Source organism: Archocentrus centrarchus, chromosome 1 (genome assembly GCF_007364275.1).
Source record: "Archocentrus centrarchus isolate MPI-CPG fArcCen1 chromosome 1, fArcCen1, whole genome shotgun sequence".
Taxonomy (NCBI): domain Eukaryota; kingdom Metazoa; phylum Chordata; class Actinopteri; order Cichliformes; family Cichlidae; genus Archocentrus; species Archocentrus centrarchus.
Genome location: NC_044346.1, coordinates 20990499 through 21010169, shown reverse-complemented (window position 1 = coordinate 21010169; position 19671 = coordinate 20990499). Strand labels below are relative to the sequence as shown.

The 19671-nt window shown below is 41.4% G+C and overlaps 1 protein-coding gene across 4 annotated transcripts in view; it reads right to left on the bottom strand.

The window, feature by feature from the left end:
- The window catches only part of pax5 (paired box 5), a 51906-nt gene extending 32595 nt beyond the window's left edge, over window positions 1-19311 (bottom strand). For 2 of the 4 annotated variants that reach the window (XM_030733061.1, XM_030733078.1), the window contains exons 1-3: window positions 19183-19311; window positions 4282-4447; window positions 332-529 (exon numbers count right to left, since the gene is read on the bottom strand). In XM_030733061.1, the coding sequence (XP_030588921.1) occupies window positions 332-529; window positions 4282-4447; window positions 19183-19228 (410 nt within the window). In that variant the 5' untranslated portion in view covers window positions 19229-19311. Of the gene's footprint in view, window positions 1-331; window positions 530-4281; window positions 4448-12382; window positions 12502-19182 lie in introns of those variants that run through there. The other 2 variants (XM_030733069.1, XM_030733085.1) reach the window with 1 other exon arrangement.
- Window positions 19312-19671: the final 360 nt, after the last annotated feature.

The window sequence follows — 19671 nt, the reverse complement described above, 5'->3', positions numbered from 1 at the left end:
CGCACACACCTTCCTTCCCTTTTGTCTGCCTCTTTTGCTCACTCTTTCTCTCTCTCTTATTTCACTATCCCTGCCTCTCTCTCTCTGCTTCTATGCTCAGGGGAAAGGGTTGTCATTGTACCATCGTGTTGAACCACTGAGCTGCAGCCACTTCATACATATGGAGACTGGGGCCTCTTTACTATTCTCTTTTCCACTCCCAGACTCACACACGCATGCACACACATAAAACACAGAATATTATATTGCTCTGAGCTCTACCAGTATGCTGTACCTGTTGCTATATGTCCACACTCAAACAAACATACACAAGGCATGCAGACTCTCATACCTGTTGATGGAGCTGACACTGGGAACGCTGTCGTTGTCACAAACTCTCTCTGCTAGGAGCCTGTCCCGGATCTCCCAGGCAAACATGGTGGGGTTTTGGCGTTTGTAATCGGCGATCTTGTCGACCACTTTGGGTGTAGCAACCTTTGGTTTGGATCCCCCAATTACCCCGGGGCGAATGCTGCCCGTTTCATAGTACCTGCCAATTGAAAGATGCTTTCATTGGTCACACAGGGAGGAACAAGAGGACGAATTAGTAAAAGCTTTTGGAAGGTGAAATCTGTAAATTCTGTTTTCAGTTGTCTGTTATTTTTTTTTTTTTTAATGCTTCCAGCACCACAGATTGATTGAAATGTGCTGTAGTACATAAAATGAAAAAAAAACAAATCCGAAACTGGAAGAAAAAAAACAAAATTCTATACTTTTCTCATTTTTTCAAACATGCAACAGGTGTGGAATCATCTCTTGAGAATCTTTACAGCACAACGATGGTGAATGTCAGATCAGCTCAAAATAACCTAGTATCTATGTTCATCCTGATGAACTAACACAGAGTGCAACAGCATGGCTTTTCTCTGTGTTTTTAACAGTGGATGGACAACAATGTAGGTCATTGGCAGAGAACAATAATATACAAATTTGAAGGAAATTTTTAATTGGAAAACTACTAAATATCAGTGTCCTTGTCCTTTAACTCCTCTTTCTTAACTTACTAAAGCTGAAAACTGGGCAGGTCATTTTTGTGACAGCATTGAAAACGCTGAAATAATTATATTGAGTTCTGTTTCATTGATAAACCCGGCAGAAGGGGACTCTGGACTCCAAATAACCTAAATATAAGGAAAAAAAGCTACCTTCTGTTTTACTGCTCCTTTAGTTCACCTCTCCTGGTGGTAGTTTGAACATTGTTCCACTCAACCTCAATTCTTTCCCTCTGAGCTTTCCAACAGAGGAATGACCTTCCCTCTGTGGCCAGGACTTACACACCGAACATCCCACATACTCCTCCACATGCGCCTCCTCATTTTCTTCCAATGACAGGCAGCTACTCTTTTTTTCAAGCCCATCTTGTTGGTTAAAAAGGTTTTTGTGGCCTGTAAATCTTCCTGGTGCCCATACTCATGAGGTTTGGTGATCAGTGGTGATTCTTTCTTAATTTGAGCATAAGCTGAAATGAGTCGGGGTTTTTTGCTAATCTTCCAAAGGACGCATCCTTTTTTAATCTGAAATTCACCTTTTGCATCCTCCTACTGCAGTTTGGTGAGGAAATATTTTTCAGTGGAATTTCAAACATAACTTTTGATTTGGATAATTCTGACAGCTCAAGCTTCATATTGGTTTTGGCTGATTATTTGAATGTGTCTTGGCAAAGAATCACTTCACAGCAAAGGGCGATGATCACAAAAACAGTTTCAGCGTTCATGCACTGCATGGACTTGTGAATATTACATTACTCAGATAGCAATGAATGTTTGGCCCAAAGGTGGCTCATATCTGCCCACATGTGGTTTGACTGATCCCCTTGAATCATATTCAGTCTGGCTGCCTTAATTCAGCCACAGCTCTCCTTATTTGAACCAGATGCCAGATGTGTCATAACCTTTGGCTCATTTCTGGCCCACACAATATTTGCCAGGGATGTACCTGACCAGCAGCTGTGGAAAGTACCTCAGATGAGGCCCAAATCTGTCTATTATATGGGTGATATGTGCTTTAAAAATGTTCTTTAACCAAAAAGGTTTCTGCATTAAATCTAAATATTGCAATGACAAATATTTCCTCTTGAAAGCACTCTGACAACTTAATGATTGCATTGTTTATTTATAATCTGTTTATAATGCCCGGTTAGAGTTTGTAGCAATTGCTTCCTGTTTAGATAGCTGAGAAAACTGGTCAGATAACGCTGGTCTTAATTACTGCAAATTCTCTGGACTCGTGTTGTACATTTTTTGTCCTGTTTTAGTTCCATTTATTTCTGTTTTATTTTGTGTGTTTGGCTGAATTGACCGACTTCTTGAAAACAGAAACTCTGCTCTCACTGGTATTTACCTCGCTAAATAAAGGTGCAATAAACCGCTCACTGCTAGTTACATAATGTTGCCGGTTTTGCTGCAGATGTCAGAGTCAGATAAACGGCTAAATGCAATAAGTTCAAACACCTGTCACACAACAGTTTTAGGGCCCGACTCATCCTGCGAGCAGCTTCTGTTCTCTTAGTCAATTTCACGTTATTACGCAGCGGTTTGAAGAGGATGGCACTGACACACACACAGACGCGTGCACTCACACAGCCGTTTCATGTCCACCATGGCTATTTCATGAATGTATTTGCATGCAGACGGGGCATGAGGGGCAGGGGGTGGGAGGACAGCAAATGCGCTACACAGCTTGCAGAAACGGGGGGATGCTGTGTGTGGATGCAAGCTGTCAGTCAGTCTTAAACCTGCTGCTGCTCTCTCTCTCTCGCCACTGTACGGTAGAGTAATCCTTTCCGTGAAGATGTGAGTTCCTGTAAATGTGCTCTTCCTTGTCTTTCTTTCTGTGTGCGTGCGTGCATCCCTGCATGCATGCGTGCGTGCGTGTGTTGCACATTTTTGACTATTCACAGCTGGAGTATAAACACAGCTAAAGGAAAAACAATCTATTTTCAAATGGAAAACTATTTAAATTATTCACAGCTGAATCATTGGTGAATAAACGAGCATGGTTATTGATATCTGCACAACGATGAGCCAATACACACACACACACACACACACACACACACACACACACACACACACACACACACACACACACACACACACACACACACAGGGTGGTAGAGTTGGTGTTTTTGTTCTGCTGGCACCAGAGAGACAGAGAGGAGAGGATAAAACAACCCTCCCTCCCTCCTTCCATCCCTCGATCCCCTCTCCTCCCCCCTCACAGTAACGCTTCAGTGAGTTGAACGGCCAGGAAAGGGGAGAGAGAGAGAGAGAGAGAGAGATAGAGAGAGAGAGAAAGACAGAAAGAGAGAGAGAGAGAGAGACGGAGAAAGAGAGGCATGGGAGAACAATGAGCAACACATTTTTTGATATAGCTGAGGGTCGCTGTAGCTAATCCTTCCCCTCCGTCCCCACAAATGGTCTCTCTGTCTCTCATTCATTTTTCTTTTTCCTGCACTCGTCTTCTTTAACACGCCTTTTCCCTTTTGATTGTGTCCCTTGTTCATGTCTTTCTCCCATTCTCCATCTCTCTCTGTCTTTTTTTTTTTTTTTTTGGTGCAGAAATATGGTGCCACTTTCATTTTGATGCTAATTCCAAAAAGTGATGAATCTTTTCCCTTTTGTCCCCCTTTCTTCTCTGAGGGACGGAACGAGCAGGGATTTACTCTTGAATTTAGCTTTGAAAAGGCAGAAGGAGAGATGGAACGAGAGAGAAAAGGGGAGTGAGGAGAGACACAGAAATTTGGAAGGGGTTTGGACAAAAAATACAGGATATAGGGAGAGGAGAGAGGAAGGTTTTTAAAAAAAAAAAAAAGGCAAGAAAAGAGCAGGGAACAGAGTGAGAGAAGTAAGAGGGAAAGTGAAAATGGAGGCCCTTTGGAAAATGCAGCTTGTGCATGCTGAGGAAACTGAAGAACACAGCAGAACTGACACTAAATGAGTCAGTATGACCTTACGGGAGCTTCAGTTTGACACATGCTGAACCAGCTTGTGTGTGTTCTTTTCACCTGATGATAAAAAACGAGCCAGACAAACAGAAGTAAAAGTAAAGTAAAGTAAAGGCAAAGATATTTTGTCATGCACTGTACTTTAAAGGTGAACTTATCATGAAACAATCTTTTAAAGTATAAATATGTAAAATAAATGATGGTATCATATGAGGAGGTAGATGTTTTTCACACCTCTGCTATCTGTCTGAAGCGAGGCAGAGCCCACACGAGTGTAGGTGTTTGTTGCCGTTTACCTGCCCAGTATCTTGCTGACACATCCGTGGCTGACTCGTAGCTGACGTGAGATGTCGCACGGCCGAACCCCTTGATGGGCAAGTTCTACTATTCGCTGTCGAACTACATCTGGGAGGGGTCTGCCATTTACAAACACGCCTCCGAGCTGGTTCACTCCGCCATGTCCTAGAAGAGAAGGAGAGTTTGAGATGGACAGAAAGAAGAAGAAGAAGAAGAAGAAGAAGAAACAGCCTTTATTGTCCCACAGAGGGGAAATTTGGGTGTAACAGCAGCCGCAGTTATTATAAATATAAATAAAGATATAATAATTCACACTATTAAGAAAAGAATATATATAAAATCAACAAACAATATTAACCTTAATACTACTAATAATAATAACACTATATACAATGTGCATGATGTGCCGGACTAAGCCAGTGAGGAGCAACAGAAAGAAATGCATTTAAAAAATAGCACTGAAATCAAAGATGAGCTTCTTAAAATGTAGCTGACGCATGCAAATTGATGAGATTATGAGGAGATAAGGATTTTTTAGTGGGTTTCAACTTGATGTCCAACAAAAGAAAACAGGAATCAGTGAAAAGTAATCATTACATCACTACTGTCCAAGGCCAAGTCTTTCATCTAATTATATTTTTGCAAAACGACAGACAGTCAGGCAGAGGAGTCAAAGATCTTGGATGTAACCTTTTCAATACAATCATATTCATGTTGGGCCATTATTCCTAAACTCACATCTGATGATCTAAAGAAAAGCTGACCAAGAGATGGTTCCAGTTAAAGGTTGACACAAGAACAGCCCAGTGAAACAACAGTCCTCTGAAACTGGCTGCTAAGGAGCTACGCTGTTTCAGAAAGAGGTAAAAATAATAATAATAAAAAAAATAAAAAAAACTTGTTTCAAACAATCACTGCACTTCCCACCAGCGTGAGGGTCGCAGTCAGGAGCAGCAGCCTAGTCTGGACTGCAGGAGCTAGATTCTACTGTCTCTGTTTTAATACCATCAGTTCTCATTCAGCAAAGTGATGTTGGGTCTGTTCCATTAACAGCTTGTTTCTGTATATTTACATTTGTTTGCCTGTGAAATTGTTACTTCAGCAACACTTTCTAGGCTACAATCCCACAGCTGTTGGCCCTTAGATGGAGTTAATTTACTATTTCAAATACATCTGTTTTCTCTCCTGCCTCTCATTTATCCTTCTCAGCATAATAATACTCTTCCAAAGTGCAAACTTTAGCCAATTTCACCAGGGGCAGGCTAAGCAAAGATTTTGAGTAAATGAAGGGATTTTAATTAATTATTGACCAAGGCCTTGCCTTGGCCCCTTTAGTGAAAGACACCACTAATATTCCCCCTGAGGGATGAAGGGATGAAAGTATAAGGAAATGAATGAAGGACAGCAAAAATAGAATAGGAGAAAAGACAGGCTGAACCTTTGCATAATTGAATAAACTTCTACTGTAGCCATAAGTCACAGAAAATCACAAATGCCTATTAGAAAGTTGCATAAACAGATTTAAATGGCAGCCACAAAGCGATGAGGACAATAAATAAAAAACTGGAAAGGAGAGTAATTTATATATACACATAATCTGCATCCATCTAGTTTCTTTCAGTTATCCTGTAGTGGAACATGTCCAAGCATCCACTGACTGGAAATAGATTGTGAGCAGGTCAGCAGCATATCACTGACGACACACTTAAACAGACTACGAGTTTCAGCACCATGCAAACAACACGCTGTGAGGCTCCAGTGAGCCAGGCCGAGTCAGAACCCAGGAAGTTCTTGATTTGAGGTGAAGGGATTAAACGCTGTATCCACCAATAGAAACACTGTATGTGAGCAGGAAACAGTGAGAAAGAGAAGAACTGGTTCCCCAATTTATTTATTTATTTTTTTGGACATATATGCTGTATGTTGCTCACCAAAGGCGAAGTTTAAATCAACTAGAATTTTTCTACCATTTAATCCACTGGCTTTTATATTACCATAGTGATTACGTCTTTAGGGGGAAACACACACACACACACACACACACACACTCTCACATGCACACTAATCCTAGCTGTGGGGGTAATAGATTTTAAACACATAACCCCAACAGGGATACCCCCTAAAACACCAAGCTGTCCCCTGAACCTGTCCCCCTGTCCTCAACTTCTCTCCATCAGCATAAAATAAAGAAACACACGCACGCACGCGCGCACATGTGCGCACGCACACACACACACACACACACACACACACACATGCACACACACACACACACACACACACACTGAGGTTTCTCCAGCATAAATATAAATAGGTCAATACGGGGAAGATAAATACAAAAATGTGAAGTGTGGAGAGTCTCATTCTGTGAAATCAAACAAAGCTATTTCCAAATGGCTAATGTGGTCGGCGACTCTCTTCTTTACTACTTTATTTTTTTCAGATAGAAGAAGTCTCATTATGCAAAGGCTTGCTGCAGAGTGCAATTTGAAAAGCAATCGCTCTTTATGAAAGACAGGAAAATGCAGACAGTAATATGCCCCTGTGAGCTGGGCTCAACCAACGCTCAGAGACGACCAGTATGAACTTCATCATCAGCTGTGTTTAAAGAATGGTTTTTGTTTACTGTGAAACATATGTATTCTCATCTTTCATATTTCTGCTCCCGTGGCTGCGGTAGGACACATGCTCTACACATTTAGTTGATTCATCAGAGGAAATACCGCAAAGCTGGTAAAGACTGTTTGCTTTGTACAGCCTAGGATGTCTTATTATCTTGGGTTTGGATGCCCAAAATTTAAAACAGAAATTTACAAACTGGAAGCACAGAGTTTGAAAGACTTTACACTGAATGTTTGAATGTTCAAATATAGATATTACTGAGTCACAATATATAAAAATTTTGCAGCTTTTGTGAAATTTACCCTGGACTAGGGACAAAAAAGCCCCTGTCAGTGAATGGGAAATGCTAAATCTCACTCTTTTATTAACTTGGCAGTGGTTTGGAAAATCATTCAGTGCTTAAGTAATGTGTTTTTTAAAGTTCTGTATGCAAAAGGTTTCTTTATGCTTTTAGTATTTCTGACAGATAATACTGCAGTAAAGTTACTGTGAGATGCACAGTTGTCTCTGAATGAGGGGGACAGTTCATCTGAAATGATAAACTTGTTTTATCCTGATAAGCTCTTCAAGAGTTGGACTGAAGGGTTCTCATTTTCTATTTTATTTTGCAAAATAAACTGTTCAGTGTGCTCTGTTTGATTTCCCCTTAGGGAACTTGCTGGCTTTCAAAGCCTTTTTTTGGGGGGGACCGCATAGCCTGCACAACATGACACCCTCTATCACCCTCGACCCACTGGAATTCCTCCAGGCTGCCACCTCCAACCACACTTTTATAAAATATGTTGACATGTTTTATGCATTTATTAGAAAGTTCATAATCAGAAAGAAGGAAGAAGAAATGTGACATCGCATCCAAGATCCTCAGCGTCCTCATAGTCCTTCACAGGCAGCCAGTAGTTGACCCTCAAGCTGGCAGGGCACCCCTTGACACTGCTCTTTTTGTAATAAATGAGATATCTGTTGATTTGCTGTGGCCGACTTTGCTGGAAACACTCACTGCCCAGTCCCGTTCAGCATATGCAGAACTCATACAGTTCCTCAAAGCATGAAAGAGTCAGCTGACCTCCATGGACAAAATCAGCTCTGTGACACTATTTCTTACATTCAGTGAATACTTTATAAGGTTGTGTAAATGCATTTTCCCTCCTTCCTCTCTTTATTATTATTTCCCATAACCTCTCAGTGAATAAAAGCCCCTTTTTTTGTAGGATCGTTTATAGAAGCCTACTGCGCTACATCCTCCTCACCAAAGGTATCTGCAGAGAAGACTCTCCCTCGCTCTCCCTCCCTCCGTCTTCCTCAGATAAGAGTAAATGAAATGGTTCCTTTCACCCTTCCTATCTGGGCCAGGGCATGAAATACGCCTTGCTTTGTAAAGAGATGGAGAGGAATGACTTGTGACCTACAAAAACCTCCAGATAACTATTTATTCACTTATCTGTGTATTTACTGTTGGCATTAGGCGTTCAGACTCTCACCATTCTTGGGGTAGGCTGTGTGGATTATGTGTCTGAAATTTATTTTCCAAGCCTATAAATACTGATAGGGAGAAAACGCAGATCTATAAAGGCATTTGTTTATCGGCTGTAATTCTCTGAATAAGCTATACAAGTTCTCATTTCAGAGGTTATATGCCATCTTTAGGCATTAGGTTAGAGGGAGGAATGGTGCTGGCCCAGAGCAAGGCTAATTTTGAGCTTACCTTTTTTTATTATTATTATGACAACCTAAAGGAAGGCTCAGAACACTCTGAAATTTCTCTTAATACTAGAAAAAACTATTTCTTTTCTTGTCTTTAAAAATAATTACAGAAGAATCTGGGGCTGATGTTCCCACAGCTGGGTAAGTCTTCTGACAGATGTCAGTAATTCATCCCTCTGACCAAGCAAATTAACCACTTGCTCCCAGAAATTCAATTAATAGCTCAGGAGATTTTGTTGCAAAATGAAGATTTTTTTTTTTTTTTTTTTTTTGCCAAATTAGGAGCCTTGGCCTTTAAAGGTCTTTCCAGAAGCTAAACCCTCTGAAGTCTCCAGAGGAGGGGAAGTGTTGGCAGAGGCAGCAGCTTCATTTTCACCCTGCTGAATCAGAGAGGGACAGAGACAGCCAAGGGACCAGCGGTCATTATGCATCCCTGTTGTATTTTATTTATTTACCCTTTATAAGAGCTGACTTAAGAGCCCAGCACCACCTTAAATGTTTGATTGATTCACTGTTTCCGGGAGGAAAAAATACAGAGATAAAGCAGAATATATTCGCGCTCCCCCATCCAGAAAATAAGGTCCATTAGGCTCTCTGTCTCTCTCTTCCAGCTACATTCCTCAATGTCTCTCTCACCCTCTGTCCACGAGGCTCTCACTCTCTCTCTCTCTCTCACACTCTCTCTCTCTCTCTCTCTCTCTCGCATCTCTCATCTGCCCCGTCACGGCCTGACGACTCAAAAATAAAGCAAAAGAGAAATCGCAACAAAACGCCACCGGTTCCCTCTCTCTTTTCTCTGCTCTCTGTCTTGACGGGGGGGGGGGGGGGAGACTAGAAATTACTTTTGGCCGAAAACCTGTTTGGAAAGTTGCCTGCGAGAATACAGATGAGGCAAATTTCCTTGAGCAAACAGTGAATAGATCGGTGAGATGTGCCAGACGGGCTTTTTGGACGTATAGCGCTATTTTGTATTTTCTTTATGTGAACAGGGGAGGAATGATTAATATTTGGGGCTCAAAAGAAAAAGTCGCAGAAATTAATAATTTAAAGTTAACTTCCTATTTTCAGTGATTACAGTGATAGACTTTGTGTCAATCTGTTGGATTAAGATTAATGTCTTTTTTGCGATTCTTTGCAATTGTTCCCACTCAGTGTGATTCTGTATTAGAAAGTCAGATCTATATTTCCTTTACGCTAACTCCTGAGTCTCTACGGTAGGCCACGGCCTCGCCTACTTAATATTCAGCATGCCTCTATTACCATTACAATACGTGATTATGAAATTCAACTCATTACCATCACAATTACCTGGTATAGATATTTTAAATATCCCCATTTTATGGTGTTGCTCGTGGTAGAAATAACTCTTTATAGTTAGTGAGTGCTCACGCTTATTATGAGCCAAATATATATATTCACGTTTTAATCAGTATTATAAAGGGCTGTATAAAAGACAAATGATTGTAGGGACTGGGACTTTCAGCAGAATAATAAAAAGAAGAATAAGTGTCAGGCCTGTAAAACAATCAGACTTTAAAAAAAATAATAATAATAATAATAAAATACTTGGGAAAGACTTTTAGGAAGAACACACACTTGTTACACCCTTACAGTAAAACATACTTTTACTCGTGTTATTACCACTTAAATTGAAAGTCTCTGCCCCACATGCAGAGTATGTGAAATACAGGTACGCCCTCACTGCGCGCACACACACACACACACACACACACACACACACACACACACACACACACACACACACACACACACACAGATCACACATCCAAACTCTCTCCACAACATTTCCACGCGTCACAGTCGATTCCTCCCAGCCTCTCTCTCTCTCTACCTTTGACATTTTTTAGGTGTAATCGTTTTAAAGCGTCTCCGCGCTTTGACATATATAACTTTAGCTCCGCCGCTGCCATCAGCACCGCGGATCATTGGCTTTGGTGAAACGGCAGGGAAGAGGAAACATGATTCGTTCTAGCTTTTGGATGCGTGTGTGCAGCTTTTTTTTTTTAATCCTACAGGGTAACACACCGTGGGAACCTCTGTCAGTCACATAACACGGCTTCTCTCCGGGACTAAACTGCAATAAAATGTATAATGCATAATCTATTAGCCACACGCTGAAATGCTTGTAGGACCCTTTATTCGACTTTTGAGTGTAAAGACAAAATAGAACATTCACTGCCACCGTGCAGGCTGCGGGTATGGAGGGGACATTTTTTATGTAAATATGCAAACACAAAAGATGCATTAATTTAACAGTTTGAACGTTTGTTTGTTTGTTTTTTGTTTTGTTTTGTGCGCATCAACTGCCAGCCTTTACTGCTTAATAGCGTAAATGGAAATACTGCAGTAGTTTCAGTTGTACATACTTTAGTAAATTGGGCATTTTGACGAATTATAGTGGACATTTTGTGGTTAAATTCAGAATTATTAAGACTAGTAGAAGTCTTTCTCTCTTCTTTTTTTCTTATTGGTTAAAAACGAATTCACTCTTTTTCTTTATAAATACGGTTTAAAAGTGTTAATGAAGGTACACGACAGCATATTTTTGGAGAGGGAAAGTGAAGTGAAAAAACAAAGCAGGGTCCGCCATGTCACGACTGAGTGACCAAAAGTTGGTCCCCCTCCTTTTGCACAGCCTGCACCCTTAATATATAGCTGCTCTGCTGAAGTGTCCTTAAGCAAGACACTGAGCTACATAAAACAAACTGTGTCCTGCGGGTGGTAAAATTGGGCTTTTTTTTGTGTGTGTGTTGATATTCTCATAAAACCTTAAAATCTCTGGCACCTGTGTGTGCGAAGCGCAGTTTAACCTCGTAACGTGAAGACACACCGCGGTTGCTGTTTGTGGATCAAGTTCAGCTTTTAGTCATGCTTTGTTACCCCAGCGGATCTCTCTCTCTCTCTCTCTCTCTCTCTCTCTCTCGCTCTCTCTCTCTCGCTCTCCCCGACCCTCTCTGACCCCTGCTGCACTTCTTCCCTTCAAAAGAGGGGAACACAGCAAACCGTCTCCCACAAAACAACATCAAACCCAACACTGTGCACAGCCTGCGTTTCATCACACGATTCACAAATCCCTTCAGCTCCTCATTCCACTCAAAACTCAGGTCGATTTCCACTTGCTTGACGTTCATTGTGTGCATTTATATACATATTAAAAAAAAGACATTATGAAACAAGTGGTAGGCTGAAAAGCAAATGCAGGAATAAGATAGGGAGAAATATAAAGATGTATAGTTTCATATTTTCAGACTTAAGATTTGTAAATATTTTGTATCCATATTTAAACACTGCAAAAATATCCATATTATGAAGGTTTTTGTTTGTTTGTTTGTTTTTAATATATGCCATTATAAGAAGAATGACAAGAAGCCCAAAGATACATTTGCGCAACAAATTTTCAAAGTACCCCCAGACTGTTTCAACATTAAGATAACTGCCGTCATCTCAAATTAGCAATCCAGCGTTAAACCCATTTTGCATGTGGGGAAAAAAATCTGCCTAAACTAGTTTCTGTGAGCGAAAACGGGAGCTCTTTTTTTTCGTATAATTGTGCGTATACACCCCCCCCCCCCCCCCCCCCCCCCTTTTTTTTTTTCTTTAAATCTACGTTTTAATACTTTAAAGCATGATGTTTTGCAGTGTTTAGTGCAGCTGGACATGCTTGCACTGCACGCAGAGTTTGTGGTCCGAGTGATAGTTCGGGTCAGGGCAGATGGGATCATGCAGATGAAAGGAATTATAAACGTATACACTTACTGTGCATCGCCGCGAACGGGTCGTGCTTACAGTGAATCTCCATCGGAAAGATGGGGCTGGAGGGCCCCGATAAGCTATTAGGAGTCTTAAAAAAAAATGCCACCGGACTCCCCGCTTCAGTCGGCCAATATACCGAGAGACCGTCACCTCCACCGAGTGAAAAAGCGCTGGCACTTCCCTTCAAAGAAGGGAACTTTTTTTCTTGATTAAAAATAAAACAAAATAAAATACTGGCAAGGTGATACTTTGAGATGAAGTAGCACAATGACGTTAAAACATCGAAAAGGGAGGATTTGCAGGTGGAGGGGAAGAAAGAAATGGCGTCAAAAAATATGAATCAAAGATGGGCCCCCTCCTCCCATGGACGGGACACAACAGCGGGTCTGTTCTGGCGTCTCCTAAACCAGAGGAGGGAGACGGCGGCGTAAGCTCTCATTCCTTCAGCTGCTCGTCAACACCAAGTTGCACCAGTCCCAGGACGTAAATGCAGGCTAGATTAAAAGTTTTGCAAAGGATAAAAATAAAAAATATATTTAAAAAATAAAAATGCACAAAAAAAACAAAGTAGCCTTCCTTCCTTTCTCGGTCCGCTGGCCGTGACCCCTGAACTGAGACTAACCCGGTGGAGGCTGAACTTTCTCCTCTCAGTCTGTTTAGAAATATTTAAAAAGACAAACATTAAAAAAAAGTTTTAAAAGATAAAAATATTTGTTAGAGATCCACTCGCGGGTGTATTTTGTTCCAGGTTCTTTTCTGCACATTTCTTCTTGCGATAAATCGTCCTCGGTTGCTTTTACATTAAAACTCTGTTATCTCCCATCAATAAAAACGAGCGAGAGCGGATAAGTGCTCACATCTTGAAGGTTCACATCCCCAAAAGAAAAAGAAAATACGGCAAACTACGCAGCAGAAAAATAAATTTAAGAAAATGGGGGGAAAACGCGCTTTCTCTCTCCGAGTAAAGCAACTGAAGATGACTCTGTTGCCTTGTTTGAAGGAACGAAAGGCAGTTCTTGGTCACTCTTTCTCCTTCCTTCTCTGTGCTGACCAGGACACTCTGCACAAACGAAGATGCGGGACTCGCGGCTTGCGTGTTAGTTTGGAGACGGATTTCTTTCGCGCTGGAGAAAAAAAAAATGTTTTCTCCAGAATCAAAATGTACTTTTCTCCGCGCTCAAACCAGAAAACGCCAAAGATTGAGATGCAATTGTATATAGAAACGGACTTCTTTAACTACACAATGGAAAGCTGCCTGCGCCCAGCATCCACGGTGGCGCACGGCGAGTTTCAGGACCTGGTCTCGTGCGGACAGCGCCCGCGCTCCCAACCCCCTGGAACCCTAACCTACACGCGCCGGCCAGCTGCCCGTCACTCACCGAGAATTTGGCCAATCACAACGTGAGCGCGGGCCACACGTCACCGCCAACCTCAGATAGAATCGGGCGGGGGAAGACGGTGATTGGCACAAGCGAATCCCGTAGGCCAATGACGCCCCACAGATTTGCACGTCAACCAATAGGGAGACTCGGCGAAGAGACGACTGGCCCGGGGAGTAGATGATCATATGTTTAATTTCAATTAACGAAGTAAAAAACGTAATGCCTTTATACCCATTTGCGCTCAATTTATTCATGTCAATATTAAATGGCTAATTAAATGAGTATTACTAAAAATGAGGCTTAGTTGCAGCAGGTTTTTTTTTAAATAAATGAGGGAAAGCTCAAGAACTTAAATAGCAAGTGTCCATCTTTCTGTAGCATAAGTAACTGTAGCTCTAAGAAAAAACAACGGGACACAGAGATGCATAAAATAAAGTTTAAAAAGTAGATTTGATAGGCCCACTGCCTTTCAGGGAAACACGTTTTGGCGAAAAAAAATATCTTTATATTCATGTAACCGTAGGCCTACAGAAGTGAGAACTGTCAAGTGTTATGAAAACAATTGGCCCTGCATAATTTCTCTATTTCCTCCCTCTTCCTTCAACACAATGCTCTAAATATTTAGCTTGGGGGGGATTTGGAAGAAAACATATGAAACATGCATTCCCACTCATTACCTAATTGATCGCGGATCCAAACGGATGTCGGTTTTTACGAAAAGCAATTGGCGAGCTCCGCATTTACGCACCAAACTGAAAGAGGGGATTCAATACATGCTCGTCCCACCTGATTTGAGAGGGCATATCAAATCCTCGCCCCAGTAATATTAACCACGCAAATAGCCTAAAGCATGAGCCAAATTAAAAAGTGTTATTTTCCTTCTTCCTGTGGCTAGACATTTAATCATTTCGGTGCATATATGCTGCACACATAACCCCTCTGATTACACATGTTTGTACACTTACTTGCGGATACTTGATCAGGAGACAGAATCACACAATTCATTTCTGCCTAACAATATCATTAAGCATGCGGCCTTTAGTATAATCTGTCAAGCTGGTGTCACGATGGCGACCTAAACAACAACCATAACAGTCTTTAGGTTACTCTGCCTACCTGTCAGGTTTATCCTCAAAAGACTTACGAGTTTGATGTACCTCAAGGCAGTGCGCAATAAGGGCAGCGTATGATATTATTGAGTCTTTTTTTTTTTTTTAATTATATTTGTAGATTTCTTGATTTGTAATTTTCGTGTCTTTCCTCTGCTCCTTTCGTGATGTGCACTCATGCTTGCTCATTTTGAACCGCCCATATGTCCAAACAGCTCCTTTAAACTAAAATACAGCAAAGCTGCAAAATAAAAAGTTATCGTTAAAATAAAAACAAACAAACAAACAAACACATAGACACTGTTTTCTATTAGAAAATATTCTGTCAAACTGGAAGCTTGGAGGCTTCTTGGGCTTTGCTCTCTGTTTCAATGGCTCTTCACTATGGATGTTTACAAAACTAACCACGAGGGGGCGTTCAACCTTGGGCAACACGCCCTTACGCACACGCACGTGCACACACATACACACGAATGCAGGACGTGGCCTACAGGAACTTTACAGTGGGCATACCTTAAGTCTTCCAAGTAGGCCTAATGAAGGCCTAAACAGCCCAAAAACACAGGGAGGATATTAATCCTCAGCACAGGATCAATGTATATCTTTTTTTTTTTTTTTGTCTGTTTCACTAACCCTGATATCCACGAAATGCGTTTTCATGAATCTCCATTGATTCCACGTCTCTGCTCTTTAATCCACTGAAAGTAAACCCTGTTTCTAACATCCACGCTAATCCTCATTCATATTTCACATCTCTTTCCTGAGTATTCATCAGTTATAAGGCCTCGTGCATACATGACAGACAGCAGACCAGCTTCATTCTTTTTGTGCTTTCATTTTTTATATATAAGTATATATTAAAATACAAAATTAAAGATACGAGGAAGTAGATTTTTTTTTTAATTAAGATATTCAGATTTGGCACCCACACCGCGGACCTTGGGCCTGAATTTAGGCCACAAGATGAACGACATGACGAAAAAGCAGACAACCACAGACAATACTGAAAATACTCTGATGTGGTACCAAGAGTGAAAAATCTCCTGGCCTCTTGACATTTAAAATAGGCCTAAATGATACATGGCACGGAGTTTTCAAATGTGTAACATTTAATTTTACTTTCTATATAAATAAATAAAAAATAATTCACAATATATTGCAATGCCAGAGGAGATTATTTTTGCTATCTTGGGGTCTCCAAATAAAGGCTCAACAACAGAAGCTACTATATGATATTTTGCGTGTTTTTGTCACTGAATCCGTTCTCCTTCTGCACCCAGTCTGTTTTTATTTACTGAGATATAGACACGAGCGCTTCTCTCCCCACACAAGTAAATTACAGCCGTCGCTCTTGTCTCTCCGATTTGCAAATTAAATACATAAGCAATTAAAAAATCCAAACACAATCAATCATGTATACAAATTGTTGTTGCTTTAGGGTTTGAAATTTGGAGAAAACTTCAATCAGGGTAGGACGACTTTAATCCGGGGATCCAAATCCATTACCATATTTCATTACCTCTCCACTGCTGGAAATGGGAGGATGGGAGGGTGGTGGAGGAGGAGGAGGAGGAGGAAGAGGGTCTGTATACTTTTTTAAACATTAGTAAGAATGTGGTTGAGTTGTGATAATCATTTGGAGGCAAATTGAACCCACTGTTGTTGTTTAAGTGTGCCCTCTTTCATTCCTTCTCTCCCTTTCTGCTTCCTTCCCTCCGCCAAGAAAGCTTCGGCTGTTTTGCTTTTTTACGCCCGAGCCTCAAAACGAAAAAGCAATGAAAAATTAATAGCGCATGTTAACTCCACCAGCTCGTTTATTACACGCCCGGTGACTGTAAACATAATGAGAAAGCTCCCGTATCTCTTCTTAAGTTTTCATTTGCCTATAAAATATAAAAGTCATAACTAATAAATAAAATATATGGACTAGAACTCGACTGTGTGCCGAGCAGGTAAATCACTTAGACCGCTTCTCCCACCAAGAGGCCCGATCAGATGGTTTTATTTGTAATCATCTGGCTCTTTGATAATCCAAGTAAAGACCAGTCTGTCAGCTGTCAGGTGGAATATAATGCCCTGCTGACCATATATCAGCCTAGTTTCTCTACTATGATGGGGCACTTGAGGTCAAAGCGAAAGCAGGCGATGCCATGTGAGGTCATGTCTGTCTTTCTTCCTCCCCTCCCTCCCTTCTCTGTCTTCCATTTTCATGTTATCTGCTGTGCATCAGATACTGCACTTTGCACAGTTTAGTGAAGGTTTGTGAAACACCTCTTATGTGTGGTGGAGTATCAGATACTGCTTTTGAAAACACGTGTGTTGAAGATGGAGCTTGGATGGTCAGAGGAGAGCAGTTTGGTCACAGGTTTGCCGGGACGTACTTAAAAATGATTGGTTGAGAATAACACAGAAGAATGAATTAATACGAGTGGGTCAGATTTCTCCCCACACGCCTGTATTTTGTTGTTGGAAAGGGCACAAGACAGGCGTGGGACCGTTAAAATCATATATAGGTGTAGGATCGGATATGTCCTCCAAAACAGATGAATTCCCTACTTGTTGTTGCTCTTATTTGATTGAAATCACCGCCCCGCTAAATGGAAAGAACCGATCTTTGCACTTTTACGTACTGCCATCCTGCAGGGCGGGAAGAGAGGAGGTCTTATTAGATCCACGTTCTCCCCATTGATTCTCCTTTGTACTCCAAGCACGTTATCTTAAAGTGAGAGGGAAAATGGAGAGGCCGTAGGTACAGGCCCCGGGCCCTTAAGACTTTACACATCAGCATGGGAGGGGCCCTCCTTTAAACTCTGATTTCCTCAGTGGTTAAAAGGCTATCATCCTGCTAGTACAAATCCCTCCGTTTTCGGCGTTTATCAGTGGCTAGGCCCACTCCATAAAACACTGCAGAGGAGCCCTGATTTGTCTTACAGAGCACTGCCATCATCTGTTGAGAAATTTCCATATAAGGCTGACGCAAGATAGTATAATTCTGTTACAAGGCAAGCTGTCATGCTCTCGGAAGACTTCCTTGACGCAGCATTGTGAAAATGAATACGTAAAACGGCATTAATTGCAGCCTGCACCGCTATAAAAAGGTTGTTCAACAGCTGTCTCAAATTTATGTGCGTTTATTTCAATATTCTTACTAACAGGCGTAAGGAGGGCTCATGAAAGCAGAAGTTGCTTTTCTGGAGAAAAGGCTGCATGGAGGCCTAAAAGAGGCTGATCACCTACCCACAGTTTCTTAATGACAAACGACGTTTTATCAATGCAGCCACAGCGGGCAGCAATATGAAATGATGTGATATCCATTGGGTGCCATAACAAGGTCGATGGCCTGATCCAATGCTGTACCAGACCCTGCTGTTTTATGAATAGGCCTATAGGAGATTAACCTGTTGAATAAAAGAATGGAGACACGAAGGAAAGAGTCGAGAGCACATTTTCCAGAGAGTTGCCTTTAACTGAAAAGGGCAGCAACGCCAACTTCTGTTTAACAAACTACAAAACAAAATAAGGGCATCTCATATGGCCACCCTCCTAAGACTCGTTTTTACTCATGCATTCATCACATATGGAAATACACAGGCACCACAATCTTGTGCAAATCCACGTTGCTTTTTTATTCTAATGACCTACCGGGTACTAAGCTACCCCTATAGGTGATGGTGCACTAACCAACACGTGGAGCTGACCTGAAGCACATAGCCACCTAGAGCCAACAACTTCAGCCACTTTTGCTTGTCTGCTAGCAAATAGTTCCAAAAAATTATGAATTTAAAATAGCGAATAAACACCAAAATATATATTTTAAGAAGCAATATTATAAATCGCCGTCACTCAGGCGTATTTTATATTTATCTCTTTAACTGAAGTCTAAGGACTTTCTAGAAGACAGCAAAACGAAGATTAGGTGAGCATCATGACTAAAAGTTTCATCACTTGCTCAAAAAGGTCACAAACTTGAGAGAAAACATTGCAACAACTGCATGGACGTTTACATTTAAGGTTAACACATCAGTTACTGGAGTCTTTCGTAGAGGACTACTCCAGAAAACTTTTTAAACAATTTTTGTAGTAGTTTTGAAAAACTTAAAACGGCGTTAACAGCAAGTTAAACAAAACACCAAAAAAAAAAAAAAAAAAAGACAGAAAAGAAACATTTCTAAAAAGCAAAACTTTTACTTATTTAAAAGTTTTGTTGTAAAGAAACAAAAAATAAGACAAACACGCGTTCACTTGTTAATCAGGTGAGGTCTAGCTTTTGATGAAGGTAAAATAAAACCAGAGTGAGCCTGTGCAATCCTACCTGCTCTTCCCAGCCGCAGCGCAGGACTCTTCGGCCCCTGGTCCATGTTACTCGGTTAGAACAGGGGGAGGCGATGGAGGGAGAAAAAAGGAAAAGATCAAAAACTTTTTCCAACGTCTCCCTCTCTTCCTCTCTCTCTCTCTCTCTCTCCCTCTCTCTCGCTCTCTCACTTTCTCGGGCTGTTTTCTTCTCCCCCCCCCCCCCCCCGCCCTCGCGCTCTCTCTCTCTTTTTTGTCCCCTACTTTTGGGGCGAGTTGTAGGTTGAAATAATTCGACCCTTCCGCTCCCTATTGCATTCCCTGCAAGTGCTCAGTCAGCTGCAACTAAACGCTTTAGGTGGAAAAAAGGCTTCGGGGGGAAGCGTGAAATGATCACGCCGAGTAAAAGAGCCGCTTTCTCAATGTGCGCTCATGTCCTGTCCTTTTCCTGCGCGAACTTGCACACACAAATTCAGTGGGTGCACGCGCTCACGTGCACACATTAACGTGC